Raw genomic sequence first — 21,888 nt, forward strand, 5'->3', positions numbered from 1 at the left:
AATGTATAAATAATATATACACACCGATTGGTTCGATTAACTGTTTGGCTATTTTATAAGCTAATCAAAAACCAAACTAATTCTTCGGTTTTTCAAATATGCCAAACCAATTCATTCAGTTAATGACATTTTTGGTATTGTTTTTTTTTTCAGTTTGGTTCAATTTTTCAATGAACAGCCCTAACTGCAAATACTATACGCGCTTAGGATGGAGATGATGACGTTCTCGGACAAATCCAAGCAAATCTTCAGTTTTATTCAGCAACTGTCAACTTTGAATTAGAAAACCCTAGATAGGACCATCAGATCAGACTTCAGAACAAAAATGAGACTAGAGATTACTTTCACAAATCTATTGGAGTAAAAAGAAGCTTCTAGAACAAAGTTGTGCAGGTCATAATAAAACAAACCGACCAATTGCGGCGTTCCGGTCAAAATCCCGCGGAAGTGGGAATTTTTTTGGTACAGACTACAGACTCTTATCTATTGCTCTGGCCTCAGGCCGCTGGTAGACCCATCAGCCATCTCTATTTCATTGTTCACACCGCAGAGAATCATTCAATCAACGCCATATGGTTCCAGAGGAAAGGGATATGAATAGGTCCAGCAAAATTCAGTTGACTACTCTGTCATTTTTTTAAGTTCGGTCAAATATGGAGTTCCAGCGTTATAGGGCTAAAAACAAGCATATTCCTGAATGCCTACTGTTTCTGATCTCTTGCATCAGTGTATATACGAGCAACTTAACCCCAACATCAAGACCTCTGATTTTTTGTTTTTGCCAAAATTTAAAATATAGGAAAAATATATAATATCACAAAGACAAATTAAATTGAGAGTTTTTTCAACAAAGACAATTGAATAAAGCACCTTGAAAGACGTAGATACGAAAAAGTCATCCGAAATCAGACAATCAAGTACAAATTTATAGTGTAACTTGTAACTCAGTGATTAAGTCGGTCAATAGTTCAACTGGGTCAAATGGGTTTTGACCAAATCAACAAATTTTTAATCATATCCCGAATTTTATAAAAACCAGACCCCCCCGAGGTGACAATATGAACAATTCAATCATCTGGGTAAAGGATGGCTTGAAAACATTGGTCTACTCTACTGATCTAATAGCAACATGAAAGTCAGAATTCGGGCTTATTTTTATCCTAAAATTATAAGACGTTTCTTGTTATTTAGAGTATAACCTCCAGTGATGCGAATGCGATTGGATCATAGTGAGGCGTAGTACTGGGGGCTCAAGACATAAACCTAAGAAAACCAAAATTTACAGAATGTAGTATATAAATAAAAGGGTTCAACTATGATATGGAAAATGTATCATATCTGAAAAACTTCTGACCAGTCGACTGAAATCATAAACCTGGTAGCCAATCAGGTGTAATTTATCAAAATTCATAGGTAGGTTTTTATTGATCAAAACTCTTCCCATACCATATCTTTTTCACATCATAGAGCTTTTATTGATCAAAAAGATATCATATCTAAAAAACTTATGATTAGTCAACTGGAATCATAAATCTGATAGCCAATCAGGTGTTATCTATCAAAATTCATAAGTGGGTTTTTATCGATCAAAACTCTTCCCATAACATATCTTTCCGCATCATAGAGCTTTCATTGAAAAAAAAAAGGGTTCAACTATGATATACTATGATATGAAAAAGATATCATATCGAAAAAACTTCTGACCAGTCAACTGGAATAGAGCTTTTATCCTTTTTTTATTATATATACTAGAAGACACCACGTGGAGACATGGGATCAAAGCCATGTGACCGTAAGCTCTCTATTGTAAGATCAGTGGACCTAATTTGCATTCTGCTGCTGACTCCTCCCTATCCAAAATATAGAAGAGTTGGGAGTTCAAAATTCAAATAGGCTTGAAAGTTGAAATGTAAGTTGTAAATATCACGTTCACGAATGGAAAAAAAAAATGAAAAGAAAATCTTGCAATTGGAAAATAAGGATTACAATTTACAAGCTTGAATAAAAATATCACGAAACTATAGATACTCGGACCGTCTCAACAAATACACAGAAAAGATTGTAGAATACAGGTCTCTTAAAAGTTCAAACTGGGCTAGCCTCCTTATCACCCAGAAACGAGAGGGAAAAAAATCTGCAGCAACTCTGCTTTGTCAGATTCCAATCTTGCAATTCATTGGTATCTTCAGTTGATTAAAAAATACGGTGTTCAGGGTTTCGATAAAAATCGAAGGTAGAATATATTAGGTTTTTAACAAGTTATTAGTGTTCCAGAGCACTTCGAACAGAGAGTGCAGAGTCTTGCACCAATCCTTTAGAAATAAGGTCATGATTTAAGAATAAAACAACAACAGTTATATCGTCATGGAAGTGGCGTCGAACCTTTTTGTCTATCCTCTGAAGATCTGAGAATCGCATCTCTCTTTTTCTAGCTGCTTCTTGCAGAGCAGCCTTTATAAGCCTTTTAGCACTTCCCTGCATTAATACAAAGCAATGTGAGGCCAAATGATGTTGATATATTCCATACTCCTGCGTACCAAGCAATCAACTGGTAATCCCGTGATATTATTTCAAATGTAAAAATTCAAAAAACGTAAAATAAGAAAAAAAACCCTGATAAACTACTGAACAGGTTAATGGTTCAACCAATAAATGCATTTTTGTAAATATAGTGGGTTAGTGGTTGACCCCACTGAGATTGTGGCTGGGTCGCCGGTCTGGCCAACCAGGTCAACGACAGGTTGAAAACAGTGGGTTTAAGCTGCAAATTTTTAAAACCTTAGCTTCTAAGTTTATCTTCCACAACATGTTAGCTGGGTCACATACACATAACAAGCATGTAGGTGAATGCTTGGTATGTGTGCAAGCGTGTATATATCCTACGCTACGCACATATTTGCAAAGAAAAGAAAATGACAGGGGGTGGCACAACACAAATGAACTCCCTGCGTTCCTCACTGCCCTATATTCAATAACCAAAATAAACAGTTTATTTTAGGGTATCTTTCACTTAAAATACTAAAAATTAGGATAGATGGTACAACTGAAGAGAAAACTCAACACAAAGAATGGCAAAAGGCTGATGTGGACTGAAAGTGAACATTTTTTTTCTGATTCAGAGCATCTCCTATCTGAAAGATAGTTCAAATCGACCACAGGATTACTTGACATGGCAAAATATGTGACATCATCATTCATCCAGTGAGATATAAACATAGTATTTAATAATCAGAACATATGAAAAACAGAACGTGGGCCTAGTTGGTATTCATTAATAATTATAAAGACCTTACTGGGACCTAGAGTTTCATGAAATCTCCCACAGGGAAACCTTATTGGGACCTAGAGTTTCATGAAATCACCCACAGGGAATCAGGTAGCCAGAAAGTTGAAGGAATGCAACTGCTGATGAACGCAAGAGTAGGAACAGCAACTAAAATAATTGTAAATTTGCACTAATTCAAATTCAAGATTCATTGACATTATTTTCTCATGGTAAGTAATCTTGTTCAAAGTTGGTGAAAATCTTGGTTGACAAGGCCAACAATATTAGGGTTATTTATGGTCCAGACCAACTCAGCAGACTTAACCTCACCCTATTATACAGGCTGGGTCACATTTTGAGTCCCAATTATGATAGGGTCATTTGGAAACCATATTCATTCAAGATCAAATATGTATAAATTTAGAAAACAATAACACTTCCATACAAACAACAGACCATGATAAGGATGACAAAAAAGGTAAAATTCTTATCAATCAAAAAAAGAAAGGTAAAATTCTTACTGCATGTTGATGATTGTGGACAATATCCACAGCCTTTTCATTGCTCAAGTGTTCCCAAAGGCCATCAGATGCAAATATTATGAAAGAATCATTTGGTTGGAGAGGAAGAGAGACAACAGAAGGATTGGCAGTCAAGATGGGCATATCCATTGGTTCAGACAGCCTGAATTTCCCATTGAGAGGTTCCCTGTTGTACTGGGCATGTTTCATATATACATCACCTATAGATCTGGAAACCTGTGCATCCAATACAGTAATTACATGGATGGAACAAATCTTACAATTCAGAAAGGACCAAGATAATGAAAACTGTGAAAAGAATTGAAGGGTGAAAAAAAGTCTACAGAAATATTTTTTTCCTAAATATGGATCCATGTAAAGGAACCTCAGAAAAGCTAATCACAATATCCTTTCAGATTTTTCATTAGTTAATTTCATCGAGTATATTTTAGAAGTTCACTTAAAAATTTCTCTTTTCCCGGTATAGAAGAGTAAATTATATATATTGTTATAGTAAGCATAAATTATTTTTTCTTAACATGCAATGATAAGAAGTGACATACATAAATATATACCAAAACATAGATAATATATTCTTCGACAGCAATAACAATGATCTATTTCTGATTTTCTTTAACTAACAATAATCAATTAATAAAGTTTTGAGGGACTATTCATATTAGAAGTTAATAACTAATAATCATTAGCAATATAAGAAGAAAAAAAATCACAAAATAACTTTCAAAATCAAACCCTTCGCTCCTTTCAGATGTGTTCTTACTTCTGATACCTTTTGCATGAATGCTAACGTTTCGGTGACTTCAACTCAGAGCACCATTAAGATTCTACAAGAGGTGTCATGCCAAGTGCCATGCATTAGCATGGTGTCCAAGGGTCTACAAGGGTAGACTCATTAGTTTTAGGTTCCTAGTAACACTCGTAAGAAAATCTATCCTAGATTCAAACATGGGGTTGCAAAGCTGCAGAAATGAAATTAGTTAACTGCAGCTTTTTTTTTCCGGAAAAGGTAAAGTAATATCTATTGAGAAGGAATACCACACAGGAGGCTGAGATCAGTCCCAGAACAGGCTGACTGATCTAATCAGCAATTACACAAACCATCAAGAGAAAGAAAATAATACATCTGACACATTACAGTATCTAAAATCTGCAGCCACAGACAACCAAGAAATCAGCTTGCCCACTGACTTCTGAATTAAGTTTTCCAGACTTAGAAACTTATTAGTGAAAACCCTTCTATTCCTCTTGGTCCAGATGCACCAAATTACAGCAATTGGAATCATCTTCCAGATAGTCTTCTTTTTCTTGCTCAGACCCATAATCTTCCAGCAACACAACAGCTCTTTTACTGACCTTGGCATCACCCAACAAACCTTCAAAGAGTCGAGGAAATGGTTCCACAACTGAGCAGAAACCGGACAGTGGATGCACAAATGATCAGTAGATTCAGCACTGTTCCCACATAAACTGCAAGTCAAGTCCAAAACCTGAATTCCCCTTCTCATAAGGTTCTCCTTAGAAAGACATTTATTAAGAGCCATAGTCCAAACTAGGAAGCTGGCTTTAGTCGGGCTGTTGGGATTCCACACTTGCTGAACTGGGAAATCAGGGGCACCCCTCCTACCAAGAATAGCAACCAAAGATTTAACAGAAAACATCCCATCAGAATTCCACGTCCAATGCCACTTATCCTCCGAACTATAATCCAACTCTTGGCTTTGAAGACAGGTCAAGAGATTCACAACCTCTACCACCTCCAAATAAAAAAGATTCCTTCGAAATGAGGGAGTCCAAAGAACTGAACCACCGGAAATACTATAACACTCTGCAACTGAGGCCTCTTGATCTGAAAGCACACAGGAAGAGGAGTGGAAAGGACTCAGCAAGAGGATCATTTGAGCACCAAGGGTCCTTCCAGAATTTGGTCCTATTACCATTACCAACCCTAACTAAGACCCCCGTAGCCAGAGCTGAAAAGTTCTTCATTATCCCTTTCCACAGAGAGTTACCCCAGTTGGGGGGAGGGTCCCTAGTTCTCCAATTGCCCCAACTCACACCATATTTGCCGGCAATGAGAGATCTCCACCAAGCATCAGTTTCTACAACAAATCTCCAAATCCATTTACAAAAGAAAGCAGAATTAAAAGAATTCAGCTTCCTAGTACCTAACCCCCCTTCAATTTTGGGAAGACAAACTTGCTCCCAACTCACCAGGTGCACTTTTTTCTCTTCCTCCTAGCCTCTCCAAAGAAAACTCCTTTGAAGCTTTTCAATTTGATTTGCAACCTTCTTAGGAATATGGAATAGACATAGGAAGTAGGTAGGCAAATTGGAGAGAGTACTCTTAATCAGAGTCACCCTCCCCCCAAATGAGAGGTATTTTGCTTTCCAAGAAGCCAGCTTCCTTTCCAATCTCTCAATAACTGGGTCCCAAATTGCAGAGGAACCACCACTCACCCCTAGCGGGAGTCCCAAATATTTGACTGGAAGGGACTCAATCTGACAAGCCAAAATACCAGCACACTCTGCTAAATTGGAAACATGGCCAACTGGGATGATTTGGCTCTTGTTCCAGTTTACTTTTAGACTTGTTATCACTTCAAACCAAGGCAGAATCCCAAGGACTAACTCCACCTGAGAGGGGGAGGCATCTACAAAGCACAATGTATCATTTGCAAATTGAAGAATATTCACCTTCTCTCCCCCCGGCACAATTTAAAAACCTTCCCACTCACCTGAAACTGCAGCCTTCTTACAGAAAAAAGTGAGGATCTCCATTACACATATAAATAGAAGAGGAGATAGAGGGTCTCCCTATCTAAGACCCCTGGAACTATCAAAGAAACCTGCGAACTGTCCATTTACCAAGACTGAGAACTTTGGAGTAATGATATAGACTTTAATCCAATTCTTCCATTTCTGCCCAAAATTCATCTGATGAAGCACTAGGTCCACACATCTTTAGTTAACATGATCATAGGCCTTTTCAATATCAAGTTTACAGATCAACCTTGGAGAACCTTCTTTTTTCTTGGTGCGAATGAGCTCATTGGCAATAAGAACAAAATCCAGCATCTGCCTCTCCAGAATGGAAGTACTTTGGTTATTTGAGATAACACTACCAAGGACTGCTTTCAATCTCTCAGCAAGCACTTTAACTAGAATTTTGTAGAAACTATGCAGAAGACTAATCGGCCTGAAATCCTTAATATTCATTGCACCTTCAATCTTTGGAATGAGGGTAATGAAGGTAGTGTTCAGGATGTCTTGTCTCACCACATCCCAGCATTTAATATAGAAGAGATTTGTAAGACCATCAGGCCCTGGAGACTTCTCATCAGCCAACAACTTGATAGCTTCTTTTATTTCCTCCTCAGAGAAAGGTCTCTCAATAAGCGAAGACTGCTCATCACTCAACTGGTTAAAAGAAAGGGATCTAGGAAAAGGTCTGAAGGACCAAGGCTCCTTATACAGCTTCTTGTAAAAGCTAGATGCCACAAGCTTCATATCAGTCTCAGTGAGACTTACCCTGCCCTCTCCCTCTAGTCTGGTAATTATAGAAGCTCTAGCTCTGGCATTTTCCATTTTGTGAAAAAAATGTGTATTCCTATCCCCCTCTTTCAGCCAAGCCATTTTAGCTCTTTACCTCCATTTAATTTCTTCCGCCACTGCTAATTTGTCAAACTTTAACTTAGCTTGAGATCTTTTTAATCAGAGCTCCTCAGAAATAGGGCCTAATTTTTCAGTCGTGTCAATTTCCTTTATGGTACTCAGGAGAGCCTTCTTCTTAGTATCTAAACTCAAAATTTTCTCCAATTTCCAAATCTTTAGTCTTTCTTTAATGGCCCCCAATTTCTTTGCCAAGACGAATGAACTGGTACCCCCATCTGCAGGTCCTCCCAAACAGACTTCAACAAAGGAACATGAGTAGCACCCTCAAACCAAGCATTCTCTAGTTTAAAAGGAACTTTTGCTCTCTCTCTGACACCGCAAACCAGCTGGGTTGGGATATGGTTTGACACTGGCCTAGGAAGGGCAATCTGCTTAAACTCTAGGATGATATCTTCCCAATTAGAAGTAACCAGAAACTTGTCCAGCCTCACTAGGGTAGGAAGATCTTGGTTGTTGGTCCAAGTAAACCTGTTACCATGAAGGGGTAAGTCTTGAAGTTCAAATCTATTGATAAAATCAGCAAACTGCACCATATCCCTCGATCTTCTCCCACCTGAGCTTCTCTCATCCGCAGACAAAGTGACATTAAAATCCCCACCAATGACCCAAGGAAAAGTAAAACTTCCCCTAGCCACAACCAATTCCTCCCAAAACTCTTCCCTCCGACTTCGGTCATTAGGACCATACACATTAGTAATTTGACAAACATTACCATCTACAAATTAATTTGACAAACATTAATTGAAAAATTTCCAATCTGATATGAAATCAAATTGCAAGCTGTCAGGTCCCACATGCTCAACAACCCCCCTCCTGCACTACCGACTGCTGACTTTGATCTCCACCTAACCTACCCCCCCCCCCCGCCCCAGATGCTTCTAACCATTGCAGCCTCCACATTTTCCAACTTAGTTTCTTGAATCAATACAACTTTTGGACCTGAATTTTTCAGAGATTCACAAACTACAAGCCTCCTTCTCCCCGACCCCAATCCCCCAACATTCCAAGGAAGTACCTTTAACTCCATGACAAACCAATAAAACAATAGGAAACTTGGCACTTAAGCCTTTAGTAGAAATCACTAATTGTAGATTTAGTCGAATATGTTGTGAAGGGAAAGAGGGAAGATGAAGATTTCAGTAGCAGAGAAGAAAAGAGAAGGGAGAAAAGAGTAGGAAGTCAACCAGGATTCTTACATTAATCTTAGCCGCTAACCCCTCATTATATTTATACTTAACTTAAAGGATGAGATATTACAAGGATGCCCTTAGTAGGGCAGCTACTAATGTAGCTGAACAGTCACAACTTAAAAACATAAACTAATGGGCCTAAAGCCCAACAACTTCCTAACTAAATAACTTAAAATAAGAATAAAAACAACTAGGCCCAACTCAACACTCCTCCTCAAGTTGGGAGTAAATGTCACACATTCCCAACTTGTGTAGATCATGCTCCAGCTTGTTCTTTGCAATACCTTTTGTGAGAACATCAGCGAATTGCAGATCAGAAGCAATGTATGGAAGACAAACTTCTCCAGAAGTCACTATTTCTCTGATAAAATGTCTATCCACTTCAATGTGCTTAGTTTGGTCATGCTGGACTGGGTTATGGGAAATGTTAATTGTTGCCTGGTTATCACAGTACAACATCATAGGTTCTTCTGCCTGTACACCAATTTCTTCTAATAGGGAACGGATCCAGAGAAGTTCTGAAACTCCATGTGCCATGGCCCTGCATTCAGCTTCAACACTTGATCTTGTCACCACTGTTTGTTTCTTACTCTTCCACGAGACAAGGTTACCCCCAACAAGGGTGCACATTCCTGAAGTTGATATTCTGTCATCAAGGCATCCTGCCCAATCTGCATCTATATAAGCCTCTAGTTTCAACTGTCCATGATCAGTAAACAATATGCCTCTACTCGGGTGTCACTTCAGATAAGCAAGAATCTTGTCAATTGCCTCCCAATGTTGGACTCGTGGAACATGCATGTATTGACTTACCACACTTACTGCATAGGAAATGTTTGGTCTTGTCATACACAAGTGTAGCAGCCGACCCACAAGTCTCTGATATCTCCCAATGTTTTTTACTGGCTCACTTTCTGATGCATTGATTCTATGGTTCTGATCAATAGGGGTACTAATTGCCTTCATTCTAAGCTTCCCCATCTCTTGAAGAAGATCCAAGACATACTTCCTTTGAGAGATAAAAATTCCATGTTTTGATCTTGCAACTTCAATGCCTAAGTATCTTAGATATCCAAGATCCTTAATTTCAAATTCTTTATGTAGATTCCGTTTCAGACAATCAATCTCACTTAGGTTATTCCACGTGACAACAATATCATCCACATAAACAATTAGGACTGACACCAAAGATCCCCTCTTCACAAACAAGGTATGATCGGATTGAGTCAGAGTATAGCCTAAAGCAATCAAGGCATTTTTGAATCAAGGCATTTTTGATTCCGTTTCAGACAATCAATCTCACTTAGGTTATTCCACGTGACAACAATATCATCCACATAAACAATTAGGACTGACACCAAAGATCCCCTCTTCACAAACAAGGTATGATCGGATTGAGTCAGAGTATAGCCTAAAGCAATCAAGGCATTTTTGAATCTGTCAAACCATGCTCTGGGAGATTGTTTCAAGCCATAAAGTGACTTCTTAAGCCTGCATACCTTTCCCTTTTCAGCATCACTTTAAAATCCAACAGGAAGATCCATATACACTTTCTCTTGCAGATCCCCATTTAGGAAAGCATTCTTCACATCAAGTTGAAACAAGGGCCAAGAGTATGAGGCAGCAAGAGAAAGAAGTATCCGAATAGAGGTAATCTTTGCAACTGGTGCAAAGGTCGCTAAGTTATCAATGCCATAGGTTTGTGTATACCCTTTTGCAACAAGTCTTACCTTGTACCTTTCTATACTTCCATCTGCCTTATATTTTACTATATAAATCCATCTGCATCCAACTGTCTCCTTACCTTTTGGTAGATCCATAATGTCCCATGTCTTATTCTTAATCAAAGCTACCATCTCTTCCTGCATAGTTGTTTTCCACTAAGGTTTAGAGAGAGTCTTACTAACACCCTTAGGTATAGACACTGAGTCAATAGAGGAAAGAAAAACATGGTAGGAAGGAGAAAGTCCATTGTAGGATAAGTACTGTAAAATACAACGAGCAGTACACTTTTTCTTCCCTTTTCTGAGAGCAATAGGAAGATCAAGGTTATCTGTAACAGGGTTAGTAGAATCAATGGGAACTGAAACAGTAGCGAGACCAAGAGGAATACCTGAATCCATATCAGCTGAATCTGGAGTCTCCAAGGAACCGACAGGAAGTGATGTGAGTTCTGCTGTAGTGGAATCAACCTCCTTATAAAGTCTCTGTCGTAAGTAATGCTGAAAAGCATGACGCAAAGGAGGTGGTAAGGTAGGTGACACAGGAGGGTCAAGCACAGGAGTGGACATAGGGACTGGAACTGGGAGAGGAATAGACTGCTGACTCACTTCCCCAAAACATTCCCCCTGAGAAGGATTCTTTGAGAAGAAGTATGTGGATTCAAAAAATGTGACATCCATGGTAACATACCGGCTCCCAGAGACTGGATCATAGCAACAGTACCCTTTCTGATTTTCTGCATATCCAAGGAATACACACTTCTTTACCTTGGGATCAAGCTACGAGCGGTGAGGACCAAGGATATGTGCAAAGCAGACACACCCAAACACCCTGAGAGGAATATGAAACATTTCCCTCTCAGGAAAAAGGAGACTGAATGGAGTGCTGAATCCAAGTATACGAGAGGGCACCCTGTTAATCAAATATACTGCTGTGAGAACTGCATCACCCCAAAACCGAACTAGAATTGTAGATGTGATCATCATGCTTCTTGGAATCTCAACAATGTGTCTGTTAATTTTTGCAACAACATTCTGCTGTGGACTGTAGGGACAACTGCTCTGATGGATAGCACCATATTCTAACAAATATGAGGCAATGTGTTTTTCAAAATATTCCCTGACATTGTCTGATCTGAACACCTTTATTCTTGTACCAAACTGTGTTAGCACCATCTGATGAAATTGCCTCACCAAGGATGGTAATTCATCGCGGGATCTCATCAGGTAGAGTATCATGAGAAATCATCCACAAATAAGAGAAAATATCGATAGCCTCCCATAAAAGGAACATGGTAAGGTCCCCACACATCAGAATGAATAACGCCAAAAGAAGAACACCTTTTATTACTAGGTTTAAATGAATGTTTACAATGCTTTCCAAGTTGACAACCTTCACACTCTAGACTTGACAAACTAACAGACTCAAAAAGTTTTGGAAACAAAAGACTCAAAGAAGAAAAAGGTAAATGGCCCAAACGGTTATGCCGAAAAATAATTTGACCCACAAACCCTTACTCACTATCCTTGCTGACATGATGACTCTGATGAGGAGGAATCACATCCAAGAGGTAGATCTCCTATTCACTTCACGACCACTCCCAATCGTCCTCTTTGAATCCAGATCCTGCAAAATACAATGAATAGGAGAAAAAATTACTGAGCAGTTCAGGTTCTTAATCAAACTACTAACAGATAACAAATTAGTGCTTAATCTGGGAACATGAAGGACAGAGGGTGGAGAAATAGAATCACTAATCTTGATAGATCCCTTCCCAACAATGGGAACATGGGATCCATCAGCTGTGGAGACCCTATCTCTGCCAAAACAGAGTTGGTAAGAAGAAAAAATAGTAAAGCTATGGGTCATGTGCTCTGAGGCTCCAAAATCTATAATACAAGGAGGTCCCTCCTTACCTGAAGTAGAAACATAATTTGTAGTGACGTGTGAACTACCTGTGTGAGCAAAGGAAGTAGAGTGGACTCCACCAGTACCACCTGTACCTAACTGTCCGGTTGCTGCTAAACTGGAACTGGCTGCATCCCGCTAGTTCAGAAGTTGCCCATACCTTTCTAGTTCAGCCCTTACTGCAACAGTTGCAACGGACTCCAGAGCAGTTGTAAGAGGGGCCGGAATGTCCCCAATAACTGCCATGTGTGCATTTCCCTTCTTATTTTTCAGTCTAGTCGGCACAAGATGTGGGTGAAGCTTCCAGCAAGTATCTCTTGTGTGTTTAGGCTTTTACTACTTACAGTAATCATAGATCAAATCTCTTTTATCTTCCTTCTTGATTTCACTGCCACCTCGATCTCCACTTTGTTTAGGTTTTACGTTACTCACCATGGCAGACTGATCAGAAACAGGATTTTTCATCATCACATCTCTCCTGCTCTCCTCCCCTGACATAAAGGCATATGCTTGGGAGAGGGTAACACTGTCCCTGAAAAGAAGATGTTGTCTTGCAATATCATACTCAGGATTAAGGCCAGCAAGAAATTCAAACACCCTATACTTCTCTAGATGTTTCTAATAGGTAGTTGCATCCTTAGTGGTTTCCCAAGCAAATGTCTCTAAATGGTCAATCTCCTACTACAAGGTTTTAAGGGCTGAAAAATAGGCTGCAACAGGTCTATCTCCCTGCCTTGTGGAAATAATCTAATTTCTCAATTGATAAGCCCTAGCAACATTCTCCCTCTATGGATAGGTTTCTGCTACCCCATCCCATATTTCCTTAGTTGTATTTGCCCATAAAATTTTTTTACTTATATGGGGCAACATGGAATTACACAACCAAGTCATCACCATATAATTCTCCTGTACCCACTGGGAGTTGCTAGTTTCGGGTTTCACTTTTTCACCAGTGATATACCCTAATTTCCCACGAGCACCAATGCCATCTTTGCAGATTGTGACCATTCTAAGTAATTTGCATCATCCAACCTAACTGTAGTAATGGTCCCAGTCCCGAAAAGGTCTCCAACACCTCCTTTCACTGGTCCCATTTCACTCCCGGGCTTATTTTCAACTCTGTGACCCTCCATACTTCTCAAAAAGTGTAAAAGAAAATAACTAAAATATGCAAGAAGATCAAATGAAACACTTCTGGAACCAACAACACCTTTCTGGTGTTCTAGACTGTCTTCCCACAAAAGATTCCTTTTCTGTAGGACGGGAGAAGATAGAGAAGAGGCAGCTGCTCTCTCTAGAAGCCTCCAAATCAGGCAGGACTTGAACCACCCCTTATAGAAAACTCCAAAGAACCCTAAAAAATTAGGGCGCCACTTTCTAAGTCAAAATTGAAGAGTCCAACAGAAACATGACTCTTCTCCTTTCTCTAGTTTTTCCTGATTTTGATGAGAAACCCTAGACCAGTTATAGGGCACACAGATCCACCAAAAAATCCAAAAATTGGACTTACCTGAGATTTTCGATCAACCTCTTAAATGTAGTTGGCCGATCTAGGGCTACATGAAAAAACAACTCAAGGAACCTTTGGCCTGCTTTGATACCAAGTAGAAATCACTGATTGCAGATTTAGTCGAATTTCTTGTGAAGGGAAAGAGGAGGAAGATGAAGATTTCAGCTATAGAAAAGAAAAGAGGAGAAAAGAGTAGTAATTCAACTAGGATTCTTAGATTAACCCTAACCGCCAACCCCTCATTATATTTATACTTAACTTAAAGGATGAGATATGACAAGGATGCCCTTAGTAGGGCGGCTACTAATGTAGCTGAACAGTCACAACTTAAAAACATAAACTAATGGGCCTAAAGCCCAACAACTTCCTAACTAAATAACTTAAAATAAGAATAAAAACAACTAGGCCCAACTCAACACCTTTCTCCCCCCCCCCACCCTCATGCTCCCCTCACTATTGGTTGCTTTATCATTGAGGCTCCAAGTCAAAGCAGCAATTCTCTACTTCTTTTAGATTTGTTACCCCCCTTCTTTACTACAGCTTCCCCCTAGCTAGACGCACTCTTTGCTCTACCCCCTCCAAGTACTTGATAGTTTCCTCTTTCAAACCTTCTAACGAGATCCCCAAAAACTTTCCCAAACCCATCAGCTTAGAAGAAACCCAAGAAGAATCAAAAACACTTACAGGTTGCTCCCCTACCAGATTCGGCTGAACCAATAACAGGCTGCTGCTCTTCTGAGGCTGCCCATCCGAATCAGCACCCGTAGCAGTTTCACAAAACTTGCTACCTTCCACCTGTGATCCAACACCCTCTTGTTCACCTCCCCCACCTATAACTTGAGAATTTGCGGCCACCATGGTTTAAAGTATCGATACGATACGCCTCGTATCGAGCGTATCGTATCTTTTGAAAAAGATACGGTCCGAAATGCCTGTTTCCAGGTGTTTCGAAACCCCTATTTTTTTATTAATAAAAAACATGTTTTTAGCTTCCCAAAAAACCAAAATTTGAAAAAAAAAACAAAAAAAAAGGTGTTTCAGCCGTTTCTAAGTACCAATACAATACATCCGATATGCGTATCGTATCGATACTTAACCTTGGCGGCCACCATCGTGATCGGATCTACCTCCATCAGCTCCTCTTCCTCTCTCAGCACTGCTAACCGGTTGGACTCCAACTATATCTCACCTTCCAAAGTAGCCGATTGGGAAGGCAACGACTTCACAACCGCCGAGCCGAGGTTCAAAGTCCCCCCCACCCTTCTCCCTACATGAAGCAAGCACCCAATGGTCCTGAGAGTCCCGATTAGCCCCTGAACCCACTACCTGTTGACAACACCCAATCGGAGGACTGAGATCCGGATTCGCATGCACCCATCGACCAAGGGGGGAACTGGACTCATTATACCCATTGGGCCCAGGCCTAACATCTGGGTTAAAAGGATGTGGAACCGGCTGGGTTGGGAAAAGCAAACCAGGCCCAGAAACTTCATCCGAAATGCCATGAGCCACCTGAGACTCGAGGAGGGGGGCTGGTAGACCACATATTGACTAACTGGCATGCGGCCCTCCCTAGGTGCCAACTAGAGCTCGGATAGGCACCCTTTGATTAACTCTTTAATGACTTCAACTCCCAAAGCTTGCCCGCTGCCCCCCAAATTTGAAATTCGAAAATCCTTTACAACAGTTTCCTAGTCGTGCCCATCTAGACCCTTTGTTGTCGCTAAGATCGGACCGTTCATAGAAACCCCCAGCTCTGCATCTTCTTCTCTATCACCGGCCGCCGAAGAAGTTGCTCGCGTACAAGTCTTCTAGCTTCGCACTACTTCAGATAAACAGGGGAGAACACTCTTGCCAGAGTCTTCCAGGACCAAAGTCTTGGTACACGACAGCTCTTCTCCACCTCTCCATCTTCGAGCGGACGACAACAACTCTTGTCAAATCTAGACAGTGAACACCACTTCCCCCGCCACCACTTCAATCTTGTTCGGAATGTGGTTCCCCCTACGAACTCTCATTCTTACCCATTCGCAGGTCGCAATCTCCAGAGGAGAATCATCCGTCTCTATGAAGCCCCCGCATGCATCCCCAATAGCCCTTATTACACTTGGGCACCAGAGAAGAAGGGGGAATCCAAATACCCTAATCCAACTCGACTCCAGGTCCTCCCCTACTGCGAAAGGGTCAGGGTAATGGCAGCCCACACTCGCCCCCGACTAGTCCAGCAAGAGGGGGTTTCTTCCCATTTGCCAAGGACCTTGTCTTAACACCCATTCCGCACCAGCTCTTGACGGACAAATGAAGAGGAAGAGTCCTTCTGCCATTGTCTTCACTTTCACACCCCCCACCTCCCTCCAATGTTTGTTTGCCCATATCTCTACCTCCCTAATCTCCTCCCCCCAACGGAACCTTCCCACCAAACAGTTCCGCAAGAAATCTCTCCTCGCATTCACCGCCTGAGGAGAGATTGAGCCTTGCCCTCCCTTCGTTCCCTAATCTGTGGTACCGGTTGAAGGCTTCCCATCTTTGCTTACCTCCACTTGATCTACTGTAAGAAAAGTTATTCCATCGAAACTTCAGACTAGTTACATCTGCAAGTTACGCTCCCATCTTCGCTTACAACTGCAATTTTTATTATAATGTTATGATTATGAGATTTATAGGTTCTGAAGAAAATAACATTAAAAAAAATAAGGGCAAATTCCCGATCAGTATACTGTACTTTGGCTTGAGTGACAATTTGGTCCCTGAACTTTAAAATGCGACAACCCAGTACCTGAACTTTCAAAATGTGACAATCCAGTACCTGCCATTAACCAGTCCGTTAATCAGCAGTTAAGTGACATTTGAAAAGTCAAAAATGCCCTTTGAATGCCATCTAATTCTCTTTATCAATCATCCAAATGTTGACAAAAAACTGAACAACCCCAAATCCTAGCCTCTTCTATTCAAAAAAGTTGGTACCTGTTTAGAAGAATCTAGAATTTGGGACTGTTCATTTTATTGTCAATGTTTGGATGGTTGATAAAGAGAATTAGATGGCATTCTTAGGGCATTTTTGACTTTTCAAATGTCACTTAACGGCTGATTGACGGACTAGTTAACGACAGGTACTGGATTGTCACATTTTGAAAGTTCGAGTACTGGATTGTCACATTTTGAAAGTTTGGGTACCGAATCGTCGCATTTTAAAGTTCGGGGACCAAATTGTCACTCGAGCCAAAGTACAGGGTACTGATCAGGAATTTTCCCAAAAAATAAGGCTGATAGAAAGTCTGAATAAGTCTTTGGTTAATTGAATGTTTAAGAATATTAGGATAAAAATTGGTGTATAGAACTGGTCCTAGTTATTCAGGGTTTTGGAAGGATAAACTGGATATGTACCTAACCCTCTTGTATTTCAGCACATATATTAACACTTGTCAACTCTAGATTTTTCTTTTGATAGATAATGGTAGTTTTATTTATTAAATTAACAAGCATATACAACATACAGCTCCCCGCAATGAGGTGCGAGGTGCAGCCTCTAGAGTATATCATAAAGCTTACAAATGAGCCCAAAAGAGCTGATTCCTATGTACCCCTTGTTTGGCTAGAAAATCTGCCAGCCCATTTTCCGATCTTCTTTCCCATTGAACTGTGACTGAGATATTTGATGTTGGCCACTTAAATCTTCTCAAAGCCCCCCTGTAGGGCCAGGCTGCTGTCTCCGGCTCTTTTAGCCATCCAATAACCAATTTCGAGTAACCTTCAATCATTAAATGCTCCACTGCCAGCTCTTTTGCAATTTCTGCTCCTTGTAGAACAGCTTGGACTTCTGCACCAGAAAATAGAGCAACAATCTGGCCCTCAGCATTTCTGAAGACTCCCCCAATTCCAGATGGCCCCAGGTTTCCCAAGCTGCTGCCATCAAAATTTAATTTAATAACACCAGCCTCAGGAACCTTCCACTCCACCAAAGGCCTGTTTCTAACATCAGAACATTCGGATACTTGCTCCCCATTCCTCCTTATATCATCGAAGAGAAGGGTGAGAACAGGTCCAAAGACTTTACCCAGCACTGAACAATGAGCCCTTATATGATTAGACTCTTGAAACAAAATAAAATCCTCAGCACCGATTTTCAACTTGAACTTATAGTTTGCCTATTAGTTGTTTATGTGCTTTAGGTACAGTATTTGAAATGATTTTATTAACTTAAAGTTATTTTTAAATATACCTAAATTGTTGAGTTAGCTTTTAAGACTTGAAACTTTGGGAGACTGAGAGGTAGTCCAAGTATTGGATATCTGATACCATCTAGCCTTAGTGGTATGTTGAAGTTTAGAAATCACAGGAAATTTATTGTTTTCCATGAAAGACTATAGCGACCGCATTCCCTTCAAAAATTTATTATTAGATAAGCTTGAGAAGTGAAGACATCAGGTCTATTCACCAGAAGATTTCAGATGCAAATGTAGGAATCATTTCTTCAGTGACACCACAGTTAACATCTCTGTAACAAGGATGCTCAAAGGTAAATGCAGATATTCAAGAATAATAGATGAACAAGAGAAACTTTGAAATAAGTGGTTCTACAACCACTAAACAAATTAAACTATTGCATATGCATTATTTAACAACAGAAAGAAATGGCAGCACAATCAGATGAATGGCTGATGATGCTCACTAAGAGCTAAAAGAAGGTATAGAATAATAACCTGAATAATGCCTTTTACCCTCCAAACTCCATGTTTAAGGACAACTATTTGAGGGTCATTTGGGTGTAACTGTTTAAGCTCCTGTCTCACAGCCTCCAAGTTGGCATTATGTTCAGTTGATAACTGTATAGCAGCAATGCCTCCAGTGTTGCCAACTTTCTTCCCAAGTACAACACGGGAATCTCCAACATTTGCCACATAGAGAGTCCGCTGATGGATGACTCCAACCAGACAGCATGAACCAACCGTTGCTATGCTCGGTCTGCTACTCCATAGCTCAGAAACGAGTGAAGTAAACCGTTCCTCAGTTTGAAGAAAGGCTCTCCGAATGGTCTCACATGTCACACCCTGGGATTCCGTTGATGTCTCTGCAGAAACACAACTCCTACAATTCAGAACGATTGATGTTCATCTCTAATGGCCGGCAAAAGAACTAAAAAAAATAATACTGGAATACACGGTACAACACAACATCAGACTAGATGCTCAGAGCCAAGAATAGAAGGACACGGCACTAAGAAATTATGGATGTAAATAGTATAGGACAACAAAAGTGATATGGAAGCAACGATATCCTGAATTCATGTTGAAGTCCACCCGATCTCTTCTCATCCTTCTTGTTGTTAGCGAGCAAGATAAACAAACATTATATTGACCCAGAAAAAACAAAAGCAAGGTAACCATTACAGACAATCACCGGAGCTTCCAATATACGAAGACTGCGTTAGAACACCTTTCCTTGCCAATGAGCCAGCTTCTTCCACATTCCTGAGAGTAGAATTGTAAAAAACATATAGTATTCGATTGGTATCCCTAACGCTTTCGATTTTAGGAAAATTGAGTACTCTCTAGAGAATGACCGAACTGCAGGTTATCCTAGATTTGACATTGCTTCATTGCTTGAATCAGCCTCTACCAGAGTACCAGTACCAATAACAAACGTGCTTTCCTCGGCTTCTTGGAGTCCTTAACCAAAATTTCGAGTTAGTTTTGAGCTTTGACGGTGTGATAAGTAGAAAGTACACATGATTTCATACTTTTAAATCCGAACTCAAGATTGTAGGAAAAATTGTTAAACCCAGTAATATTAACACTGAAAAGCTGTGGCCATTTGACAAGACTTAACTAAGGATTAGAAGCAGAACTGAACTGTGGTTCGGATATTTATAGAGTCTGGCTGGCACGTATTCATTTTTAGCTAATCCATTTGCACCTAAAGAAAGCTCGGGGCAGAACAGAAGCAAGGCAAAGGCGGAAAAAAAAAGTATAAGCATTAAGCATTAAGCATACCTTGAAAATGGCGGAAGAGATGATCGCAGACGTAGCGAGCGGCGTCGGGGCCTCCGTGGCCATCGTAGACACCGACGAAAGTGCCAAAAGGACCAGACTCGATCTGGCTCTGGTCTTCGAGAACCTGGTTGGCCTGGATGACGGCCATGGAGAAATCACCGAAGCCATAACGTCCGATATCACGAAACCATAGTAAACCATCTCTGCCTTCCCGGCCAGCATCAGCAGAAACATTGACGCCAAGGGGCTTCGAACAGAGAGAGAACAGTTTCATCAAAGCTTCGGGCATCCCACATCTCTCAGAAGAAGTCCAAACCCAAACGAAAACGGGAAGTCTAGAAGAGTAGTGATTGTAAATAAAGACAAAAAATACTCAAGGTTTTGAGTTTGAGAGGGGGAGGAATGGTGCGCAGGTTAAGAGAGAGAGAGGGGGGGCGCAGGTTAAGAGGGAGGGATCAGGGAAGTGGGGGAAGTAGGGATTTGTTGATGTTCGGTGGAAGAGGAACAGAGATGGCTTTGATATCGTTATCGTCAAGATAAGATGGCGTGGGGTGTTGTGGGGTGTGGGGATTGAGGAAAGCCTTTTTCTCGTTGTTGGGTGTTTTTTACCAAACGACTTGTTCCCTTGCTTCCCCGCCCACCCTTCGCGTCGGTGCTCCCTCGTCCCTCTTCCGGTTTATCAAGTACAACGTGTCGGTATCGTAAATAAAACTAAAAGTATCGGAACGACAAATTTAGGATGCGTATCGGGGTATTTAAGAGATGGATGATGGATCTATTACTAATTTATTATTCATACTACAAACCATATTTCTGGCTCCGAAATTCTTTAAATATATCAATAACGTTAAATTCAAGACTTAAATAACTACAAATTACTAGTGGGTCCGTATGGGGATACTTGTTGATATCTAATATGTATTATGATAATTAAAAAGAAATGTAAATAAAGTATTTTACCTAATATAAATAGTTAAATAGATAATTAATTAATTAATTAATTAACTATGGACAGAAATAAAATCTATATATTTCCTAACAATTCATCTATACTAATAAATTACAAAGATTCCCCTTGTACTATGGGGTCTGTGATAAAGACCCCCTTGTACTTTGTTTTGCGAAAAAGACCCCCCCTGCACTATGACCATGAGACAAAGATCCCCCTTGACCGTTAAGTCAAATGACAGAATGCATTAAATTACTAAAATACCCTACTAAACTTCTATTTTCTTGTTTTTCCATGTTTCTCTTAAAACCTATTTTAACCTATTGTTTTCCCTTTCTTCTCTTCTTTTCCCCTCCCTCATCGTCTTCTCTCATTCTTTCTCTCTCAACTCTCTGAAATGAAAGAACGGAGGAAACCCATTTCTCATCTTTCCTTTCTTCTCTTCTCCGTCTTCAATCTCGTCTCTATAGCTGTTGCCAACGATGCCACGATCATGAAAAACATACTCGGACTGAGTGGGCTTCCCCAAAGGAGACTTATAGTCTACCCAGTAATGACCAATGCTTTTGCCATTAACCCAAACCATGCCCTTGCCCATACTTGTTAGATTGAGAGCGATTGGGTTGTCTCCTTCAGAAACGTTGAAGTTCTGGAATGAGAAATTTTCATCTTATCTGTTACCATTCGTAGCTAGATATAAGTTGTAATAAAAGAAAAAGCAAAAACATCACACCAAATTCGGTCTGATCACTGATCAAATTCCAGTAGTAGTGGTTTCCCGCAATGATACCTTGTACCATGTAAGAGCATGTCCACCCCCCTTGGCCTCTTTCCACGATACCTTCTCTGTTCCCTCTGGAGTAAAGATTTGGTTCTTTTCTCCATCCACTCCAACCTGTGGCATGCGCCAAGGTTAATCCATCGGGTAGCTGCTGCTCATGGACTGAGATATATGGTGCAGTTTAAGCTTAGAAAGTTGATGCATGATTACCTGATGTCCCCATCCATTGGCCGATAGATCAAGTGTTATGGTGTTCAAACCTTGGACAGCTACACGATGAACACCAGCAAGCCTAATGTTCAAGTAGGCTCCACTATCCTTTATTCAGAGAGAGAGAGAGAGATATGGTTGCCATGTTC

At 40.3% G+C, this 21,888-nt stretch overlaps 1 protein-coding gene across 5 annotated transcripts; it reads right to left on the reverse strand.

The window, feature by feature from the left end:
* Positions 1 to 1,475: 1,475 nt before the first annotated feature.
* LOC104598742 (putative protein phosphatase 2C 42) lies at positions 1,476 to 20,274 on the reverse strand. 5 transcript variants are annotated; one of them, XM_088901016.1, is made up of 5 exons: positions 19,800 to 20,272; positions 18,510 to 18,877; positions 3,787 to 4,023; positions 2,383 to 2,475; positions 1,476 to 1,496 (listed from the first exon to the last, which is right to left on the reverse strand). In XM_088901016.1, the coding sequence occupies exons 1-5, from the start codon at positions 20,086 to 20,088 to the stop codon at positions 1,491 to 1,493; spliced, it is 993 nt and encodes a 330-aa protein (XP_088757142.1). In that variant the 5' UTR covers positions 20,089 to 20,272; the 3' UTR covers positions 1,476 to 1,490. The 5 variants fall into 5 exon arrangements, with proteins under 5 accessions (XP_088757142.1, XP_088757141.1, XP_010259229.1 ...); XM_088901015.1 differs by lacking the exon at positions 1,476 to 1,496 and adding an exon at positions 1,734 to 1,850 and having other exon boundaries at positions 19,800 to 20,274; XM_010260927.3 differs by lacking the exon at positions 1,476 to 1,496 and adding an exon at positions 1,953 to 2,134.
* Between the last annotated feature and the right edge of the window lie 1,614 nt (positions 20,275 to 21,888).

The sequence above is a fragment of the Nelumbo nucifera genome, chromosome 3 (genome assembly GCF_055504915.1).
Source record: "Nelumbo nucifera cultivar China Antique chromosome 3, China Antique-T2T, whole genome shotgun sequence".
NCBI lineage: Eukaryota > Viridiplantae > Streptophyta > Magnoliopsida > Proteales > Nelumbonaceae > Nelumbo > Nelumbo nucifera.